At 36.8% G+C, this 22,719-nt stretch overlaps 2 protein-coding genes across 10 annotated transcripts in view; one reads left to right on the top strand and one right to left on the bottom strand.

The window, feature by feature from the left end:
* The window catches only part of LOC138694437 (Golgi-associated PDZ and coiled-coil motif-containing protein-like), a 412,856-nt gene that overhangs the window by 148,032 nt on the left and 242,105 nt on the right, over positions 1-22,719 (top strand). The window lies entirely within an intron of this gene.
* The window catches only part of LOC138694436 (putative leucine-rich repeat-containing protein DDB_G0290503), a 181,874-nt gene that overhangs the window by 127,222 nt on the left and 31,933 nt on the right, over positions 1-22,719 (bottom strand). The window contains exon 1 of one of the 5 annotated variants that reach the window (XM_069818133.1): positions 20,115-20,306. The exons of 1 other annotated variant lie outside the window; for it this stretch is intronic. In XM_069818133.1, coding sequence (XP_069674234.1) covers positions 20,115-20,243 — 129 coding nt within the window. In that variant the 5' untranslated portion in view covers positions 20,244-20,306. Of the gene's footprint in view, positions 1-16,712; positions 16,854-19,880; positions 20,051-20,114; positions 20,307-22,719 lie in introns of those variants that run through there. 3 more of the 5 variants (XM_069818135.1, XM_069818137.1, XM_069818138.1) reach the window with 3 other exon arrangements.

Here is a 22,719-nt window from a genome sequence, read left to right on the forward strand (position 1 = left end):
ATGGTGTGTCTTCTCTTGTGTTTGGCCTGTGATCTTGTTAATCGTACGACCAAAGAGTCCCATTACTATCAATAGCCTATCTTATGCTGGTTCTTAATCATTTTCGTACATAGTGAAATGTGAATGCCTAGGGCTGCCGTTACGGAATGCGCGCTGGTTCGAGTCCTCTTGAAGGAAGAAATTTTCATATGAAATTTCGGCTAACATGGCAATGCTATGTAGAGTTCCGAAATAGGCTGTATTACTGTCTAGACAACAGTGGTGCACATTTTGAACATTAAATTTAGTAAATATAATTAATGTAATTTAGAAAACTTTTCCAAAATAAACTGTGTTTTCATCATACAAGAAATTGACAATAACAATCCAAGTTGCCAGACGACGATAAAGAACAAAAGATCTGAGAACAAATGACTGAGATGTATAAACAATTGACTACTCTTTCAGATTTACAGTCCCTTCAGACGAGGCCACTTTTAGAAGCGCTGCTAACGCGCTGCTGCTTGTGAATAATGGATTTAAATGGGGGGGCCTTCAGACACAGCCACAACCACAGAATAGTCGCTCTGCAGACGCTCGAGTGGTTGGCTTCGCCGCTGCTGACGGCCACAGTGGAAGCGTCGTGCGGCGCGGTACCGCTCTCGAAAAATTGAGGAGTGGGGAGGAAAGAGCGATGGTGTGGCCATATAGCGCAGAGTTGGTGAGCGGCGCGGCGTGGAAATGAGATAATGAGTGTTTGCTTTCAGGTAATTCTTATCTAGAAAGAACAGCTTAAAATTGGAATGGAAGAGAATTTTATGTTCATCTATTTAATAAGAGATGTGAAACTCTGAGAATTGCAACGTTTGTATGGAGAATTAGGGACATTTCCAGATAGATATTTGAAGTATACTCGAATGCCTATTACAACTTTCGACTATTTTCTAAATAAAAATATGGAGCGACTACAGAAGCAAGCCATCAAATTTCGGAGATCTATCACTATTGCACAATGGCTAATCATTATATTAAGATACAATTATTTTAAGTTAAAGACACATGATCATGCATTCTTCGAACAATGATGCAGGTAGGCTATACTGCATATAAATTAAATCAAATAAAAATAGTCCTACGAATCCTTAAATTTTTGTGTTGATGGAATTAAGTCTCATTCATTACGAATAACTGCACGGGCTGCATCTTACATGACAAAAAAACCACATGTTTATACTTACGAAAATTTAACATTAGAAATGAGCAGTTTTCAATATTTTTCTTTTTTTTTTTCGATTTTTTTTTTTTTTTCATTTTGGTTTATTGCATTTAAAACTTCTTACATTTGTGTGCTGTGCAATTTTAATTTTTCCACTGCACTTATTACTTTTCGTATGCTGCAAAAGAGACATTAAAAATTTTGCTCCGTACCACTGAAAATGTGCTCTCTTGCCGTTGCTTTATTATCAGGATATCGAACTACTCTAGTTTCAGCATCAATTATTTTTTATATTAGTGTATATATAAGGTCCTATTTTAAATACCCAATTATTGATAAATATATTTAACATAAATACACTCAGGGACAAAAAAATCCGGACATTTCTATATTTGCTTGTATTTTGTTGCCAATTATTTCAAAATGAAACAAACCCATTTAAACAAAATAATGTTTCATTTAGCACCTTGTACGACAACATTTGAAAAAAAATCTCTGATGAGAAAATTTACAAAAAATTACAAAGGGCGTATAACTATGGCATCGTTTGGTCTAACTGTTTTTTTTTTCATTTTATGGTGCCTTAAACATTAAAAACTCTTTTTAGTAATGGGTATTACCCCCTCTGGCTTGAATAACTGCATCCTACGTCTTGGCATGCTCTCAATTTGGTTAGCAATGTCTTCTTGAGGAATAAGTTCCCATTCTTCGCCAAGTGCTCGCCTCAACTCTTGTAACGATTCTGGTCTCGGTCGTCTATTCTTAACACGCCGTCCCAGCATGTCCCACACGTGTTCAATTGGGTTCATGTCTGGACTCCTTGCTGGCCATGGAAGAACATGGATTCCCACTTCTTGGAGATAATCTCCGACCGCATGGGCAATATGCGGCCGTGCATTATCATGCATTAAAACAAAATTATCGCCTACAAATTGGCCAAATGGCACAACATGATCAGCCAAACATTCATTTATATACCTATCAGCTGTTAGTCTTCCATTTTCAACAAAAACCAACTCTGTACGAGCATCCGTACACACTCCTGCCCAAACCATCACTCCACCACCTCCATACGGCACATTTTCGGAAATGCAACACTGTGAAAATCGTTCTCCCCTCCTTCTCCAAACTCTTTCACGTCCATCAGGTGAGCACAGATTGAAACGGGACTCATCGGTGAACAGAACACAGCTCCACTGTCCATTTCTCCAATCCCTGTGATCATTTGCAAAACGCAGTCGTTCAACTCGATGCATCCTGAGAAGTCTGGGACCAGTTGCAGGTCTACTTGATATCAGTCCACTTGCTTTCAACCTCCTTCTAACTGTTTTGACCGAAATTGGGCGTCCATGCATGTTAACAAATTGCTGGGCTACACTAGTAGCTGGCAGGTTGCGCTCCCTATGAACTCTCAACACCATATACCTGTCTTCATTTGGATTTGTAGCTCTTGGACGACCCGAACCTGGTCTTCTGGTATATTCTAGGGTCTCTCTATACCCTTTTATGGCATCATGGGTTGTGCTTCTAGCCATATTCATAACATTTGCAATGTAACGTACACTGCGTCCATCATCGTAAAGGGCTACAACTCGAGCCACATCTTCAGGTCGCATCTTGTTTTAAGACAAATGTTACAACCCCACTTAAACTCAGAAAATGTAAAAATAAAGAAATAACGGATGATAACGATAATGAAGCACAAAATGGTTGAGACAAAATTGTTATAGCAGAGACTCCGAAAGCAAAATTGGAATATTTGGTTGTAATGGCTTGTTTATAAAACAAAAAACAATCAACAATGTATACACGTCTCCATAACAACAGATGGCTACCATAATATTGTATGAGAAGATAATGTTTTGCAAAATACCAGCAAATATTAAAGTGTCCGGTTTTTTTTGTCCCTGAGTGTATATTTTCATATAAGTAATATATATTTAAATAATTTAGATTTATATTCGAGCCCTTGGCTTTGGTGTTGAGGCATTCGAAGACATATTCGTCTGAAGTGATACGTTATCATCGCTGATCATTGTCTTTACTTTCTCCCAAATCAGGATTGTTTGGAGTCGATGGGATCTCCTGAAAGGAAAGATTTCCTGCAGTCCTATCAGAAAGGACGACGTCCTTCATAAACATCGTCAGGTCGAAAAACGTCCATAACGATGTAGCGATTCAAGAGCTTCGGAACCGCTTCGTATCTTTGGGAGCTCTGGAGTTCCTTCTCAAATTTATCTTTTAAATTCTACCACTTATTTTTGCCACGTCTTCTGAAATAGAATGCAATAATGAATATTTAATGAATTAGTGACTAAAATATTTATATATTCTAATATTAAGTCTTCTACTACGTTAAAATGAAGAAAAATTTAAGGTAAATTTCTAACATTACTCTTTCTTGTAGGTTTATAACCACAGGGACATCATTGCGATTACTGGCATTTTCCTTCAGGGTAGGAAACTTTACAGCAATTGTAATGGCAAGACAAACGTGTGAGGTAATCTAAAATGGATCGATTAAAGAATTTATACCATAACCAAATGAAGAAAAATTAAACGAAGTAGTCAGTGATTACTACGAACGTTGTGGTTCCCTAATTGCTTCGTATCAAACGACGAAAAGTATGGTCAGGGAAAGGGTCCTGATAAATTCGGTTCCAGATATTTTAATTTACGTAGTACTACTACAGAGTATTGCTGGCTCAGACTAAACATTTTAACCATTGATTTGGTGGGAAGAGGAAAACACAGTGATGGAGGCATTTTCACAACTTTACACTTTTCAATTTGTTGGAGTCCAACAGGTTCAATGTGCCTGAACTATCGAACTCAATTGTAAAGGTAACACTTGTACTTATTGGAGATGAAGCCTATCCTCTAAAACTTTATCTTACGAGGCAATATCTAGTGAGAGAACTAACGCCTAGGAGGGAAAATTTTAATCAACGTTTATCGTGTTCGAAAAATAATACGTGGAATGTGCTTTCGGAATATTGCGTGCTAAGTGGCGATTCACGATAGAAATATGGACACCAATGTGAAAAGGGCCAGCACATATTATAATCTTCCATTTGAGAAAAGATTGCGACAAAGAATGATCTGCATTATCATGAAACGACTTTACAAATTTACAGAACTGATGATGTGCAAACTCATTAAAACTCAGATCGTAGGAATAATAGTTGCAGTGAATTTGATAGACAAATAAGGATAACTTCACTGATTATTTCAATCAGTCGCAGATGTTAATATAAAAATTTGTACTTAATAGATTGTGTTTTTTCATAACAGAAGTGCCAATTTCTTGTATGGGATTGTAAATAATTACTTTTGACCTAATAGTTTAATCCTACCGGTATTTCTGTGCTTTAACGATCGTTAATCGTAACAACAAAAATATTTAAATCATATAATTGTACCTTTATTTCGGAGTTGGAATATGTTTAATATTGTACGCAGTACTGAGTGTTTATCCCGACAATATTCTACAAAGTATGATTAATAATAATAATATAATAATAATAATAATAATAATAATAATAATAATAATAATAATAATAATAATCACACAACATATTATAAAAATATTATTCGCGTTCAGTAAAATGTTTTCCTACATATTCCTCGTCATGGAGAGGTTTTTGAAGTTCTTCTTCCAATTATTCCACAGGAATATTCGGGTTTTCAAATGATAACTTCTTTCTCATTTCTTGACAATTCATACTTGCAATTGTGAGCGGCGCCGCTAAAATCTCAAACAAGAGCGAGCGGCCAGCGGCGTGTAGCGTTGTCCTTGAACCAACTTCCCCTCCAAAATGCTGCTCCGCTCACACTATGGCAGCTGCATTTGCTAACACGCGTTTGTGATTCATCCACGCCGCCACTCAACGCGCCGCGCCGCCTGCCGCTTGCACTGTGGCCGAAGCCTAAAGTGGTTCTTCTCATCGCGATACATACGTAGAATTAAATAGGAGGTTTCAGACAGGGCCACAGCCAGGCCACTATTTTAGTGGCGCGTTCGTGGCGCTGCTAACGGACGACTGTTGGGCCACCAATTCCCTACGCCTATACAGGATTCCACTGTAAGAAAATAGCATTGAACATATGGAGGCTGTTCCATCAACTTTTATAACTATTTCTCTTGAGAACTGGGAATTAATTAGTTTCATATTATTCATAGAACATAATTTCATTGAGAATAGATCGATTTCGTGTGCTAAAATTGTGTTACGCCTCAAAAATTACTTTATATATAATTTACGAATAAAGGGGTAACAGCTTTGATGGCATAGTCTTCCGCTGTCTTGCCGAACATATCCGCAGAAAAACTTAACAGACAGGTAGAAGTGGTACAGTTAAGGCTAAGATTTTACACTGTTAAAACGCGCACCACAACATTGTCTGCGGTTATTTTAAGAATTACACAAAATTTCATTGCCACCAAAACAACAAAGGCATTAGGTATGTAACTTAACTTATGTTCTTTTTTTATTATAGTGTGAAGTTAATAACGGAAAAAAGTGTGCTGTTCATAATCCTAAATTTGTATTATAAGCACTTCTTAACATTTTTAATAACGGAAAAAGTGTGTTGCACATAATCTTAATTTTGTATTATAAACGCTTCTTAACATTTAATAACGGTAAACGTGTGCTGCACATAATTTTAAGTCTGCATTATAAGCACTTCTTAACCCAATAAAATAAGCACTTTTATTATTATTATTATACTTGGGGTGTACTATAAGCAGTATCATGAGCTGCTGTCAAGAAGTCAAAAGGAAAATAGCAATCGCAAAGAAAGCTTTTAATAGAAAAAGGACCTCTGGAGAAAGAAGTAAGGAAGAGACTAGTGAAGTGCTTTATGTTGAGTGTAGCATTGTATGGGGGCAGAAACATGGACATTATGACGAAGTGAAGAGAAACGAATAGAAGCATTTGAAATGTTGATATGGAGAAGGATGAAACGTGTGAAATGGACAGAGTAAGAAACGAAGCTGTGTTGGAAAAAGTGACTGAGGAAAGAATGATGCTGAAACTGATCAGAGAGAGGAAAAGGAATTGGCTAGGTCACTGGTTGAGAAGAAACTGCCTTCTGAAGGATGCACTGGAAGGAATAGTGAACAGGAGTTCGGGGCAGGAAAAGATATCAGATGATAGACGACATTTAGATATATGGATCATATGCGGAGACAAAGAGGAAGGCAGAAAATAGGACAGACGAGAGTGCTGGGTTTGCAGTGAAATACTTGCCCTTGGGCAGAACACTATGAATTATTATTATTACTACTACTACTACTACTACTACTACTACTACTACTACTACTACTACTACTACTATTTGTAATTGCAGTAACGTTTTAGGTCCTTAAAACTGTATTTTAATGCCTACTTTCGATCATTATGGAGCCTAGTTGAAGTGTCTAAAAGTTGGTTAATGGCCTAAATATCCGAAGTCGAGTTATAATGTATATATAAAATATAATGTATGTTTTTGCATGGATCATTATGACATTAATAGGTTTTTTTATCATTTCAATGGACTCAACGTACCTATCTTGTGCGATAAACTTGCTAGAACGCTGTATGTATTAGGAAGAGAGTGAGATAGAGATATTATAATATGTACTTCACTCGTTCTACTAACGGAGGCTCTTGCGGCAACAGTGTACTAGCCAAGACCCGTAAGACCAATGTTTTTTCTTAAGGTGGAATACTCTATACACCGTCACGACAGTATAATGCAGTATTACTTACTGGCTTTTAAGGAACCCGGAGGTTCATTGCCGCCCTCACGTAAGCCCGCCATTGGTCCCTATCCTGAGCAAGATTAATCCAGTCTCTACCATCATATCCCACCTCCCTCAAATCCATTTTAATATCTTCCCACCTACGTCTCGGCCTCCCCAAAGGTCTTTTTCCCTCCGGCCTCCCAACTAACACTCTATATGCATTTCTGGATTCGCCCATACGTGCTACATGTCCTGCCCATCTCAAACGTCTGGATTTTGTGTTCCTAATTATGTCAGGTGAAGTATACAATGCGTGCAGCTCTGCGTTGTGCAACTTTCTCCATTCTCCTGTAACTTCATCCCTCTTAGCCCCAAATATTTTCCTAAGATCCTTATTCTCAAATACCCTTAATCTCTGTTCCTCTCTCAAAGTGAGAGTCCAAGTTTCACAACCATACAAAACAACCGGCAATATAACTGTTTTATAAATTCTAACTTTCAGATTTTTTGACAGAAGACTAGATGACAAAAGCTTCTCAACGGAATAATAACAGGCATTTCCCATATTTATTCTGCATTTAATTTCCTCCCGAGTGTCATTTATATTTGTTACTGTTGCTCCAAGATATTTGAATTTTTCCACCTCTTCGAAAGATAAATCTCCAATTTTTATAGATCCATTTCGTACAATATTCTGGTCACGAGACATAATCATATACTCAGTCTTTTCGGGATTTACTTCCAACCCTATCGCTTTACTTGCTTCAACTAGAATTTCCGCGTTTTCCCTAATCGTTTGTCGATTTTCTCCTAACATATTCACGTCATCCGCATAGACAAGAAGCTGATGTAACCCGTTCAATTTCAAACCCTCTGTGTTATCCTGAACTTTTCTAATGGCATATTCTAGAGCGAAGTTAAAAAGTAAAGGTGATAGTGCATCTCCCTGTTTTAGCCCGCAGTGAATTGGAAAAGCATCAGATAGAAACTGGCCTATACGGATTCTGCTGTAAGTTTCACTAAGACACATTTTAATTAATCGAACTAGTTTCTTGGGAATACCAAATTCAATAAGTATATTATATAAAACTTCTCTCTTAACCGAGTGATACGCCTTTTTGAAATCTGTGAATAACTGATGTACTGTACCCTTATACTCCCATTTTTTCTCCAATATCTGTCGGATACAAAAATCTGATCAATAGTCGATCTATTACGCCTAAAACTACACTGATGATCCCCAATAATTTCATCTACATATGGAGTTAATCTTCTCAAAAGGATATTCGACAAAATTTTGTACGACGTCAACAAAAGTGATATTCCTCGAAAGTTACCACAGTTAGTCTTGTCCCCCTTCTTAAAAATAGGTACGATTATGGACTCCTTCCATTGTTCTGGTACAGTTTCCTTTTCCCAAATTGCAAGTAGAAGTTTATAAATTTCGCTAGATAATGCCCTTCCACCCTCTTGTATTAATTCTGCTGGAATTTGATCAATACCTGGAGACTTGTACTTTTTAAGATTTTCTATCGCAATTTCGACTTCAGAAAGAATGGGTTCCGGTATAAATATCTCAGCAGTTTGTATTTGAATTTCGTCCCGATCATTTCTATTTGGCCTATGTATATTTAGTAGTTGCCCAAAATAGTTTTTCCATCTGTTCAGGATTGAATGAGAGTCTGCAAGTAAGTCATCATTCTCATCCTTGATCACGTTTACCCTTGCCTGATATCCGTTTTTAAATTCCTTTATATCCTTACATAAATCTCGAATGTTTTTATTTTTACTATTTGTTTCTATCTCATTCAGTTTTTCCTTCAAGTAATCTCTCTTTTTATTCCTAAGTGTACGACTTGCTTCCCATCTTTCATTGAAATAATTATCTCTATTCTCCACAATTGGATCCTGTAAGAATTTCAATTTTGCCTCTTTCCTTCTATCTACTACAATGGAACAATCTTCATCAAACCATGGTTTCTTTTTCTTAGTTTCATGATAACCTATGCTCTGCTCAGCTGCAATTTTGATATTATCTCGGATATTGTTCCACACGCTATTAACATCTAACTCTTTCCCAGCTTCGTCAGCAGTTGCTAAAGCAGCAAACCTATTTGAAATTTCAACCTGATAACGTTGCTTAGTTTCCTCGTCCTTTAATTTCAGAATATTGAATCTACTAATATTAGCTTGTTGCTCTACTCGCCTGGTTACTGATAGTCTTTCTCTTAATTCTCTAATTACCAAATAATGGTCAGAATTACAGTCAGCCCCCCTGAAAGTTCGAATGTCTACTATACTAGTGTGCCTTCTTTTATCTATCAAGATGTGATCTATCTGGTTATTTGTCATTCCGTCTGGAGAAGTCCACGTATATTTATGTATATCCTTATGGGGGAATGTTGTACTCTTGACAATTAAATTTTTTGATGTGCAAAGTTAACTAACCTAACTCCATTGTCACTGCTAATTACGTGTAGGCTCTCTTTTCCAATTGTTGGTTTAAAAATATCCTCCCGTCCTACTTTAGCATTGAAGTCCCCCAATAGAACTTTCATGTGGTATCGAGGTAACTGATCAAAAGTGTGTTCCAATTCCTCATAGAAGCTATCCTTTATATGGTCGTCTTTCTCTTCTGTAGGGGCGTGAGCATTTATAACTACGATATCGCACCATCTACCCTTAAGTACTAAATACGATAACCTGTCACTGATAAATTCGACCTTTTTTACTGCTGATTTTATTCTTTTATGTACAAAGAATCCTGTTCCTAATTGGTGATTATCGTTTCCTTCCCCATAATACAGTAAGTAATCACCTATTTGTGACATGCCATTCCCATCTAACCTAACCTCTTGTACTCCCACGAAGTCTATTCTATATCTAGCTAATTCTTTTGCTACTAATGTTTCCCCTCCTGTTCTATAAATACTAGTTACGTTCCATGTACCAAATCTTATAACCTTTTTCCTTTGCTGTGGTCGTGCCGGAGAATGTCCCATTCCGAGGCTTACTGTTAGGTTTCGTAACAAGCTGTTTTTTTACGATGATGGGTTGTTAGCCCTTCACCCAACCCCCAAGCTGGAGGACCACCCCTTATCGGCTGTCCACGACTGCTTATTCAATATTTTCGCAGCTACCCTCCATATCTGGAGGCCGTCTCCTCTATCCGCAACTTGAGGACGCGCCATGCTGTGGTGATAGGGACCCACAATACGTGGATAATGCAGTATTACGACAGAATAATATAGAATGACAATAATAATAATAATAATAATAATAATAATAATAATAGTAGTAAATAATAATATAACTATAGACTATGCAAGCAATTGTATTCAATTAGAATTAGAGTCTGGCTGGGGGGAAGAGAAGGTCTACTGGCCTTAGCTCTGCCAGTTTAAATAAATAAATTATTATTATTATTATTATTATTATTATTATTATTGTTATTATTATTAGTATTATTATTATTATTATTATTATTATTATTATTATTATTATTAAACGACTAAATAGCTGGGCTAATGCGATTTACGGATATACTATTTATGTAGTGAAATCCCCTTTATATCATGTTGAAATAAGATAACGCATCTAAAATAATAAATAAATTAACGAAGACTTGAAAAAAATGAGTTGATCTCAGGTTTGAACCTGGGTTCAATTACACCACGACCTTTAACTTTACCATTAGACTTACACTACAGACTGGTTTCATGTGCTATTATATTTAATTTAGAATTCTTAAATATTAAAAAAAATACATGTTTTATGCCATATTGTCCCCCATTTGCGTACTTTAAATTAATAATTTTTATCGTCCTGATGTAAATCATCAAACAAGATATGGAATAGTCCTCGATTCAGTCTTTCCGAAACTAATGGATGAATCCAGACTCTTCTTGTATTCTTTCTCCGTCTGAGCAAAGTTGCCAAAAGTGTATCTCCTTCCAAGTCTGTGTTCACAGGAAGACTGAAAAATTCCCTACAAAAATTTAATGTATTAAGCAGCGCCACTAAAGTGGCTCGTCTGAATAGTAATTATAGGGGTGGCATTTAAAATTTCAAAGAGGATTGGGTGTGAGGAGTGAAACTTAAAATGCAATTAACGCTGGATTTAAACTACCTCCTCAATATCTGAATTGACGCATTTTTTATTTAAATTAAATTTAATTTGAATACTGTAAATAGTTAGACTCGGAAGTTTTGAAATGAAAGTCCGGTATAAATCATAACAGAGACCCTCCCTCATCCGCACCTTCAGTTCCGAAATGCTGTTTCGAAATGTTGATGAACTTTGTTTCATGACACGTTCACTCCACGTTAAAATACTAACTCATTATGCCTGATAGTTGTTAGGCGTAACCTCCTCTTTGCTCAGCAGACAACAGCCGCGGAGGAAGTCATCTTTGTTAATTGCGGTCTAACACGTCTTCATCCTTCAGCTCTGAGCAAACAGCTGATCCTTCGTCCACTTAACATTCCTACGACTTGAGGCGGATGGTTTTAATAGGTCCGTTACTGCAAGCTAATCTCCCAGGCTGAGTAACTTTGCATCTGTTTACCGACTCAAGTTTGCCGATTGTGTGCGTAATTCGAGCATTCAACACATTACAGTGGAAATTATTGTTTCATAATATTGATTTTAATTTGCTTTAATTTTTGTCATCTTTATCATCGTGCTTTTTATTTCATTATCCTTCCTTCTTCCACGTTCTCATTCTCATTCTCTTCTCGTCTTCATACTCCTTCCTCATCCTTCTTTACCCTCCTCTTTCCTCCTTCTTCCTCAATTTTTTCTTTTCTCTACCCCATCATTTACCTCTTCGTCTATTCTCTCTTTAGCCATCTTCTCTCCATTCTTCTACGTACTCATTCTTCACTTTCTCTTTTTTCTTTATCCCCTCTTCATCCTTCTATCTATCAATATTTTCATCCATTTCCATCATTATTCCCTTCGCCTGCTCTACGCTCTTGTATTTATTCACTCTTCTATTCCTCTTTTTCCTTTTCATTTTCCCTCTATTCTCTCTACATTCTTTTCTTTATTCATCCATCTCCTTCCCATCCCTTTCTTTATCCGTCCTGGTCTACCGTTGTGGAGTAATGGTTATCATGGCTAACCGTGAAATGCACGGGCTCGGGATTCAAATCCTGGTTAGGACAAGTTACGCGGTTCGGGTTTTTTCGGGGTTTTCCTCTCAACTATCGGCGCTGGACCCTGAATTCATTTTGCTGGCATTATCACCTTCATTTCACTCAGGCGCTAGATAACCATCACAATTGATAAAGTGTCGTAAAATAAACTACAGTAATAAAAATTATCTGTCCTTTTTATCCCTCACTGTCCCTACACCTTCGTCTTCTTTCCTGTAATCTCTTTTCTTCCTTTCCTTCCAAACGTTAGACGAGAAAACATTTTCGAGTCACTTTTTTTGCCGTTCGTGGTATTCTTCTCCCTCCACTTTGCAATGGAGAGCACATCGTGTAACTCTATTTATGGACATTCCTACACTTGGCGTATTGCTGTACATTGTTGTCATTGTGATCGTTGTATACTGTAGTCTAGTTTTATTTTCCTTCTTGCCCTCTATTTAGGACTCGGGTCAAGAACTCGTTTCTAGGATGAACATGTCAGTACATTTCGTTTTCGATCGTTTTAGATCTCTTTCCATATGGATTGTAATGGAAGACACATCATGATTTTTTTCTTTACTTTTGTATCTATGTATTGGCGTTCAGTAGTCATGTCTGTCTTGTTGTAGATATCTTAAATTGCATTATGTCCATCGACTTAACACAGGGGCAGCGAGTGAGACTCGTGCGAGGGTTCACTACCTCGGGGGGGGGGGGGATTTCTCCAAGGTTTTCCGCAAATGCAAGGAACTGTCGGGTAATCCCATGAAAAATCCTCAAACGTATCTCTCCAGAATTCCATCTCTCTATGACCATTTGTTAATGTTAATGCCACAGAATCAAACCTTCTCCCAGATTAAGCGTTTAACTAGTATGGGAACACGATACAATTTAATACATTTTTCGTAAGGACGTCAAATAAAAAAATACATGAAATTACGTACTCCCTTGTAGTCTTCGTCCACTATCATCATCTCCACCACCACAGCTACCACCACCACCACAGCTACCACCACCACCACCACCACCACCAGCACCACCACTACTACCACTACCACCACTACCACTACCATTTCTTGGGCCAAAGACTTGTCAGTCCATCTGTCTTTTATTCGCTCTTTGTGATTTTTAATTGACAACAAACTGTGGAAATCAATTTGCAGGCACCCTTATTACATCTTAAAATTATTTTAATGCCCCTCCCCCCAGTATAAATATACATATATATATATATATATATATATATATATATATATATATATATATATATATATTCGCTTTAATTTTAACCCGAGACATTTCTTCAGAATCTGCTTTTTTAGTCTATTATTTAACAATGCTTTATCAGCTAGGCCTACTAGGTTATTTAGCGTCAATGGTATATGGAGATGATAGTTTGGCGAGATAAGACCGAGGATTCGCTATGTGGTTACGTAACATATTTTGCCTTACACTTGGAGAAAATCTGGAATATACATATTTTGCTCTTAATATCTATATTTTTCTCAATCATAACACTTCTATGTTTTGCAGTAATCGTATGTAATGTAGTACATTTACAGTGCGCGTTATATACAACTTACCGGCATTATGACCGGTCGTAGCGCGCGTGTTTAATGTGGAGATCCGACCGCTCTCTCGCACGGAACGAAAACGATTTAGCCATGTAGTCCCGTACAAATAATGCGCCGGTAAGAGGTAATACGAAAACGTTATATTGTTCTTATCTTTTATTAAAGCATATGTTGAAAATGACGTCCGCCTTTCTGGATACAAGAATCACATCGGAGAAACGTGCAGATATTCAAGCAAGAATATTGTTAAGTCCTAGGATATCTTCACTCCGATTAGCATAAGAATGCGACATGTCACAAAGGTCAGCATTGAAAGGACTGAAAATGCTGCACTTTTACCCTTATAGAGTGACAGTGGATCAACAATCACAGCAAGGGAATCCATCCACTGCACTGGCGTGAATTGTGGTGGGTGAATGTTGCAACTGTTCATGTAGAAAATATTTTTTTTTTCACTCTATATTCTGTGTATTTTCCCTGTATCTTTATACAGTTCTTGGACGAACTTTCGATTTGTGGCCTAAAAGTGTGGAAAACCAACGGCTTTTCTTGCGAATTTCAATTCTCGCGCAAACTATGCATAATCGAGTTTTTTAGCCAATACTATTTTAACAATAATGATGAAGAAACAGAATTTTGAAGCTTGCCGAAATCGCATAAAATGTTGAATGTTAGAATGACAGACACTACTGTACGTTAACGCGCGGTTCATCATGAAAGTGACTCAGCTTATGCGGAAGGAAGTGATGTAAGTGCCGATAATTTATTGCATCGATGTGCGCTGTAGGCGATCTCAAATTATAAATGGATCTCTCTGTACTAAGTGTCGTAGTTCTATTATCCAAAGCACAAAATCCCATTTTCGTATAGCATATTACAAGCTCTCATATTCTAATATTCTGCGACAACTTGTAGAAGGCATGATGCGATATGTGGCAAAAATCATTAGCATAATCTAATCACCATAATGCGATTTAAATCCCTTACCACCTTCTTCAGCTCAGCCTTTGCTCAGAATTTGTACCAAATCAACCCCAGCAGAACCTGTGAAATTCGGGTAGCTAAAATTACTGTGGTATAGGTTTTCTTCTTCGTTGGTTTACTGTGCCATTATTATTCCATTTTAATTCCTTTATTGTCTTACAATGTATATTTACATTCCAGTCACTCAGTAGTATGCACTATGTATTGCAGGTATTTTATCCAATTCATTTACCTTAAGTATGTCCTCTAGAGAGTAACGTATCGAAGCTGTAGCTCACTTTTCTGCCATATCATTTCCCCTACTGCATGATGCATATTATTATTATTATTATTATTATTATTATTATTATTATTATTATTATTATTATTATTATTATTATATAATAGGCGATTTCGATCCATTCAATGTATAGAAGTATTAGAATATGGCAATGTCTTTGCTAATATTATTTGCATAATCCTTACACACAAATTGGTAATACTTTTGTAAGAATCAACTCCTTTCCATAAACTTTTATAGTATTAATTCTTGTAAACTAACCATTGTAATCTATGTTCTTCATTTTGTTGTTATCTTAATTATTTAATTTCTGCCATTGTTGTTCATTTTATTGTATTAATTGTATCACTGTGCTGGACTTTTATTGGCCAGTGGCTGTTGTCCAGCACATAAATATCAATAAATAATAATAATAATAATAATAATAATTATTATTATTATTATTATTACTATTATTATTATTATTATTATTATTATTATTATTATTATTATTATTATTATAAATATACAAGAATTGCAGCTGCGAAAATGAAATTCTTAACATGTCTAGTTAGCTACAGAAAATTGTACAAAAAGAAAAACGAAAACATTAGGCAGGAACTGAAAATATTAAAATTTACTTACTTAGCCTACTTACAAATGGCTTTTAAGGAACCTGCAGGTTCATTGCCGCCCTTATATAAGCCCGTCATCGGTCCTTATCCTGTGCAAGAAACCTCGGAAAATATTCAATTTACAGGACAAAATAATTAAACATAGAACCAATTGACTGGAACATGTCAATAGAATGGATGATCCCCGTATTCCACAAACAATCCTGTCTTATTGGGCAAGAGGAAGAGGGGCTGTTGGTAGACCAAGAAAACTTTGAATTTAAAAGTTTAATCCTTTATGGAAACGGAAAAAGTCTGTTGGGCTTAATCCATGTTTGGCTGATGATGATTATTATTATCATTAACTTATTATTATTATTATTATTATTATTATTATTATTATTATTATTATTATTATTATTATACTTTGTAGGAATTGAATCAGAGTTCCTTATACGTAGCTAGTACGGTATTTTGTTTGCGAGATTCGTTGTGAGAAAATTTTCTGCTTTATCGGCACGTAAGAGGTTTAGAAATGGTTTCGTGACCGCCACTCCGACTTTGATTGGTCCATTCGTATAATTCATGCATTGAATGTCCGTGTGAGTGGGATAATTCGTGCTTCAAATGTAGGGTGCAAAAAGGTGCTGTGTAGTTCAAAGAAAAATATAAGGCTTAAATTCAGGTTTTAAATGGAACCTGATGTGTTAATAAAGATATTAATCTTTTAAGCCATAAATGAGTTATTTAAAAAATGCATATAAATATACTATTATTCCTTCCTTAACTTTCAAAATATCTTCTTATTAAGCGTTTTAACCTTTTAAGGTGTAGCCTTATCGCCATCTCAAAACATTTCAGCCGTGCACACAGAACACAAACTTGACATAACTTGACGCCAATTTAGAATATCAACTTGTAAATTGAAAATTTCTTCGATAGAGAAATATGAGATAGAGTAAATTTAAAATATTGAACCCTTCAATCTAGTAAATTAGGCTAGGTTTTTTTTTTTTTTTTTTTTAAGTTTTACGTACTACATAAAAGAGTACTAAATAGCGTAATCCATATTTGAGGCAGGAATGAGACATAATCGAAAATCAAAGTCCACAAACATTATTTGGCGTAACGACACTTACAGAATTCTGCGTAACTTCACCTGATTTGAAACCATGGGAACAAAATGTTGAAGAAAACTTCAATATTCACTTACGCAACTTCTGTATTTTCTATTGGGGAACGTATTTCTCCATCTTTGTGCCGAACTTCGACATCACCAATTCTCACGTTTAGCCCAAGTATCGTATATAAACACACGCTGTTTAACCGAAAACATATTGTCACAACAGAATCAGTGACGGTACTGAACTACTGAGCGAGAACAGCTTGGCTTGCCAACGGGAATGAGAGCTTATTTTTGTATGCTCTAGTCACATCGCATTTATCTTCGTCCATCTCCTCTTATGCCAGACACTCATTATAAACTGCTTATGTACCTATAATTTTCATCAAATATGCATTAAGTCTACGTCCAGTATTTATTGGTAGTGCTAATTAAATATTCAGTACCGGTACGTTTTAATTTAGGTTCATATCACACTTGGGTGATTAAAATTCCTCAAATTGATAAACCATCCACCTGTGGATAGCTGTCGCTGTAAACTCCTTCTCACCAAGGAATCGGGACTCTTGTCTTCTACATATCATGTGACGTTTGTAATAGGCAAAGAAGTTTTTCTCAGATTAGTTCTACTATGTGTTGCTGAAAAACGACGTTAAAGATACAGAAATAGAGTATGCATTACAATTTCGTTTTTCGTCACAATGAATTGGGTGATACGAAAAATTTCTTAGGTGAAACCTTTGTGATCTAATTTGTGCAAGCAGATAGTTTTTTTTTTTTCTGGTTTTCTGCCTTGTCGAAATGTTTTTCTTATATTTAATTTCACACAACAGACACGTGAAGGAACGCTCATGATGTGGGATCAGTATGTCACCGGATCTTCATTTAATTTAAGACAACATAGGACACTACACTGACAGCGGGTAAAACTCCGTGCTAGACGGAATTTGAACCCATTGTCGTGGATTCTATACCAGTATACATAATTAAAGTGTGCCTTGATCGTTACATAGTCTACACCCCGGAAGAGTAAACACTTAAATCTTTCTGAAATCATTCATCGTGAAAACGAAAGTTGTAACTAAGCTCATATATCGTGAGTGAATTTATAAATAATGTCTTTAACGATTAAGTTGCTGTTAGTATTTATTATGAAACTTTTTACTGCTTCAATTTACTCCAGATATTTACAAGTTAAGAGACTGAATGAGAGTTTGGTCAGCATGGAAATAGACAACACTTGACAAACACTAAACAACGGAGAGACGAATCCTGTCCTGCTGGAACTTCAACCCGGATCGACTAGATTTGAGTTTGATAGTTATTAGAGAGGAAGTAAGGACTTCTTTAATCGGTTACTTAATGACGTTGTAACAACTGTTAGGTTATTTATTGTCGATAGCATTTGTGATAGCAATGTTATTTAGCAAGATGTCTTATGATTGCTTGACATTCGCCTTACAATTCGAAAACTCGGAAAAATCCCAACCGCATAATCAGCCTAAGTGGAAATCGAACCCACGCCCCAGCGCGGCTCCGGTTCAGCAGGAAAACACATCTACCTACCACCTGAGTTACAAGGATTTTAATTAAGTAAAGAAAATAAAACTACTGTAATTAAGATGAAATGATAATGTTGAAAGGGGTCTCAGAAGTGCGTGAATGATGTACGAAAGTTGTGTAAAAGAGAACATTTTGGCGCAATATCGTTGAACAGAGGAAAACCTCCATTATTATTATTATTATTATTATTATTATTATTATTATTATTATTATTACTCGAATGTATACAACTTTAAGCCATTTTTTATTTGTTATGGAGGCCTGGCTCAGGACCTCGCAGAGTGAACGAGATTGTGAAGTATGGTGAAATGATGATGACACGAGTAAGGAGAGACGGGAGAATCCCGAGAAAAAAACCTTCGCGCCCTCTTTGTACACCACAAATGCCTTTATGACTCAGATGAATAATAATAATAATAATAATAATAATAATAATAATAATAATAATATTTAAATATTTGGACCCGTATGTTCAATCCACCGTCACTGGAAATTCTAAAAGTAGTGGGTCATGTGATCAGAATGTTTGAAGGTCACCGATTAAGACAATGTAGAATGCACACACTCATTTCTTGGAGGAACTTCGCTGTAGGCCACTTCTCTGTTTGAAATCGAATCCGAATCGCTGATTTTATAGGCATAATAATAATAATAATAATAATAATAATAATTATTATTATTATTATTATTATTATTATTATCATTATTGTTATTATAAACATCTCAAAATTGAAAACTCTGTGTTCCATCCCGCCATCGTTGCAAGATTCCTAACCAATATTATTTGTTATTATTAGCAAGTAACATAACTCCTTAGTCATGTGGTCAACATGGCGCTAGGCATCACATAAAACAACATGAAACCTACACCCTCTTCCCTATTGAAGGAGAAAAGCTTTCACTTCAGTCAGTGGAGGAAGTAATAATAATAATAATAATAATAATAATAATAATAATAATAATAATAATAATAATATCTCTGATTGAAGATCTCGCTGATATGTACATCAATTATAAGGCATTACATCTCACTTTATGATATTTTTATGTTAGAAGAAGAACAATTTTCTGTATACATCTGAAGTCTGGCTAATGAAATATATTGTTAGTAGTCAGCGATTTATACAATGAAGGGGAAAGGAACTGGCCACCCTATCCCATTATCTCCTGGATTATTTGGCTTATGAGTGATGTCTTATTGCTGTCACTTACGGGGTTCAAACCTGTCTTCGAACAGTTGACTAAATAATAATAATAATAATAATAATAATAATAATAATAATAATAATAATAAGGCGAGTCTTCGTTATCTCCCCACACTAAAGACTTAGTGCATTGATAGTTCGTTTAGCCTAATATGATTCTTAATTGCAGTTGTATTTAAATAATTGAAATACCATCATTTCGGTTCAAGGAGCATATTTTGGTTTAGTAGTAGTAGTAATAATAATAATAATAATAATAATAATAATAATAATAATAATAAATGGATATCCCTCCTTATAATTTTACTAGAATTCTGTACTTACTCTCGATTCTGGACATACAAGCAAATTGGTAGTAGAATTGTAGCTGGTATAGGCAAAATATACCTACTAATTACATAAGATTGATGTTACCATCGTTGTTGATAATGATGGTGTTTATGATTATGATGGTAGGTCAGTGAATTAATGGGTTAATAAGGTAGATTACCTATTGAGTCGGCTATAAAACTGAGGTTATATTCACACTTCACAGCTTCGTCTTACCGCCGTATTGAATTCGTTGATTGTACGAGTAATTCTAAATAAAACTGTTGTAATCTAATTTGCATGCAAAGATCCACTAGTTAAAAGTAAATAAATCGAAGCACACACGCTGATTGAGCGGCCTGAACTGTCCAATCAGCCGCCTTGAACGTAAAGAAACATTTAACAACACTCGCACCTGTTGGCTAACTGCCGGCCTGAAGTTGCCCCACGCTTGCGCTGGCTCTGGAGGAGCTGCCGCCGCCCGCTGGAAGAGCAGCCACAGAAGCAGAGGCATCGCGCTGACCTTCACGCCGGCCCGCACCATACTATAAGGAAGATTCCTGTCAAAGTCTGATGACACTTCACTTCTGTTCCGTTTGCTTCATAGAGGCCGCCGCTGCCGCTGCAGCAGCGACTCCTACTACCCACATCGAAAACATACTTCACGCACTTCGGTCCAATAGTACTGTAGCCTACCTAAACGCACGAACGTAGGTGAAAATCCGCGTATTCTAAACCGTTGCTGTTGCGGTGAATGAATGAGGAATGGGAAATGGGGAAGAAAGAGTTAAAACTACGCGAGCGTGCGTCCTTGCAAAGGAGTTATGGCTTTAGAAAGATGTTGCCAGACTTGGTAACAGTTGTGTTACTCTAGCTATTAATATGTGTCCGACTTTTACATTCGTGGTGCTTACGGAAGAAATACTTTTGCTTATTATTATTATTATTATTATTATTATTATTATTATTATTATTATTATTATTATTATTATTATTATTCTCTTCAATTCAAATATTTGACAAGCCTTTATATCATCTTGTGTGATTTACTCCTATTGTGACTCGCGCGTTGGTCTTTCATCCAGGCAACCCGAGTTCGATCCTCGGCCAAGTTGTGATGGCATTTGTGGTGGACAAAGCAGACGTTGCAGAGGATTTTTTCTCGGGATACTCCCTATATCGTTCTACCAACACACTCCACTTCCCTCTCATTTCATCTATCATCTGCATAGTAAAAATAGACTGAAGTGAAATCTTGGGGGTAGTACGAGATTCCGATTCTGATATAAGAAGACTTCTGGCTCCGGTTCCCTGGGGCTTATCAGGCTACTCGTCCGCGAAACGATACCTGGGTTTATAAGGGGCTGAAGTAGGATGACCTACCTGTCAGCGTCGAATTCTCGAATGCCATTCAGGCCACCTGGGAAACTTGCACAATCGTCGTATATTTAAGAGCGCACAAAGGGCCAAAGCGTGTCTAAGTGTACGGATTCGTCTCGATCCAGCCCCCGTAAAGCCAGGTCAAGGACATATTATTTGTCTGCATTCTTCTGAAAGGAAGTAGGCCTATTGCTGCATTTGTCATAGGTCCTCTTATTTCTGTCGCTTTTTAGTTTTCATTTACATACATTGCTGCTTAATGAACTTAATTCCATATTAGAACTCAAAAGACTGCACTAACATACTCAAACCTTCAGTACCCATAAAAGGACATCCTATTTCAGCAATCGAACGCTTCAGCTAAAGAATGCCGATTGTTCGGAATTCAAGTACCAAACCTTGCGATAGTGTTCGTGGAATTCAATCTCCAATTGACAGCCAGTGACGAGTACAGAAATGGAATTAAATAGTAGACCTACGTCGTTATAGGTCTTCTGCTATTGCTCAAGCGATAGGATATCGAGCTAAAAATATAGCCAACCCCGATTCAGTTTCGATGAGAAAGGTGGCAGTTATTTTCTCTCTCATTGTGTTTGTTATGTATTATTATAAGCGGTGGTCACACGCCATACAGCATGAAATTTGTGAGCCTAAGTTAATATATAATCTGGATTGGGTTGAGGAATCCAACGGGTTCAGCTCTATAAGCTAAGTGATGAAGGAAAGAGAAAAATGTATTCAATGGAAAACATATTATGGGATTCTCACAAGCATGCAATAGGCCGATAGTTCATATTTTAAATTTATATCTCTTAACATTGTCATTAGGGTACGCCGATTTAGCTCTGTGGTGGCGTGTCTGCCTCCAGACTAGCCGGTCATGGTTCGATTCCCAGCGGGGTCAGAAATTTTCTTGTGGCGGTGTACAACTTCTGATCACTAAATTGTGCACCAATATGCCTGAGTTAAATCCCAAATCTCTCCGCAGTGCATATGAAGGGAAGACATATGTCACTGTTGATAGGATTCGTCCGTCGGATGGGGACGTTAAGCCTGGCGGCCCCCTTGATACTCTTCGATAGGAGTAGGCTACGTGCCGGCACCGGGTTTCCCCTTCTCCCTTACTCACCTTTATCATCATCCTCACACATTCCCTACAATATACTTACACAAACACTTAACATACACTCACCCTGTCCACACCTGTGGAGTAACGGTCAGCGCGTCTGGCCGCGAAACCAGGTGGCCCGGGTTCGAATCCCGGTCGGGGCAAGTTACCTGGTTGAGGTTTTTCCGGGGTTTTCCCTCAACCCAATACGAGCAAATGCTGGGTAACTTTCGGTGCTGGACTCCGGACTCATTTCACCGGCATTATCACCTTCATTTCATTCAGATGCTAAATAACCTAGATGTTGATACAGCGTCGTAAAATAACCCAATAAATTAAAATAAATACACTCACCCTAGTACACGACATAACTCTTCACAGATATACATCATGCATAACTTGGCACGCCGAAGTGGTGTGCAACTTGAAAATGGGTCACAGTCCTGCCATGTATACGCAGTATGCGGAACCCGATTCACGCAAAGTGAAGTGGGTAGGCATTAGACACACACACACACACATTGTCATTAGG

Source organism: Periplaneta americana, chromosome 2 (genome assembly GCF_040183065.1).
Source record: "Periplaneta americana isolate PAMFEO1 chromosome 2, P.americana_PAMFEO1_priV1, whole genome shotgun sequence".
Classification (NCBI taxonomy): domain Eukaryota; kingdom Metazoa; phylum Arthropoda; class Insecta; order Blattodea; family Blattidae; genus Periplaneta; species Periplaneta americana.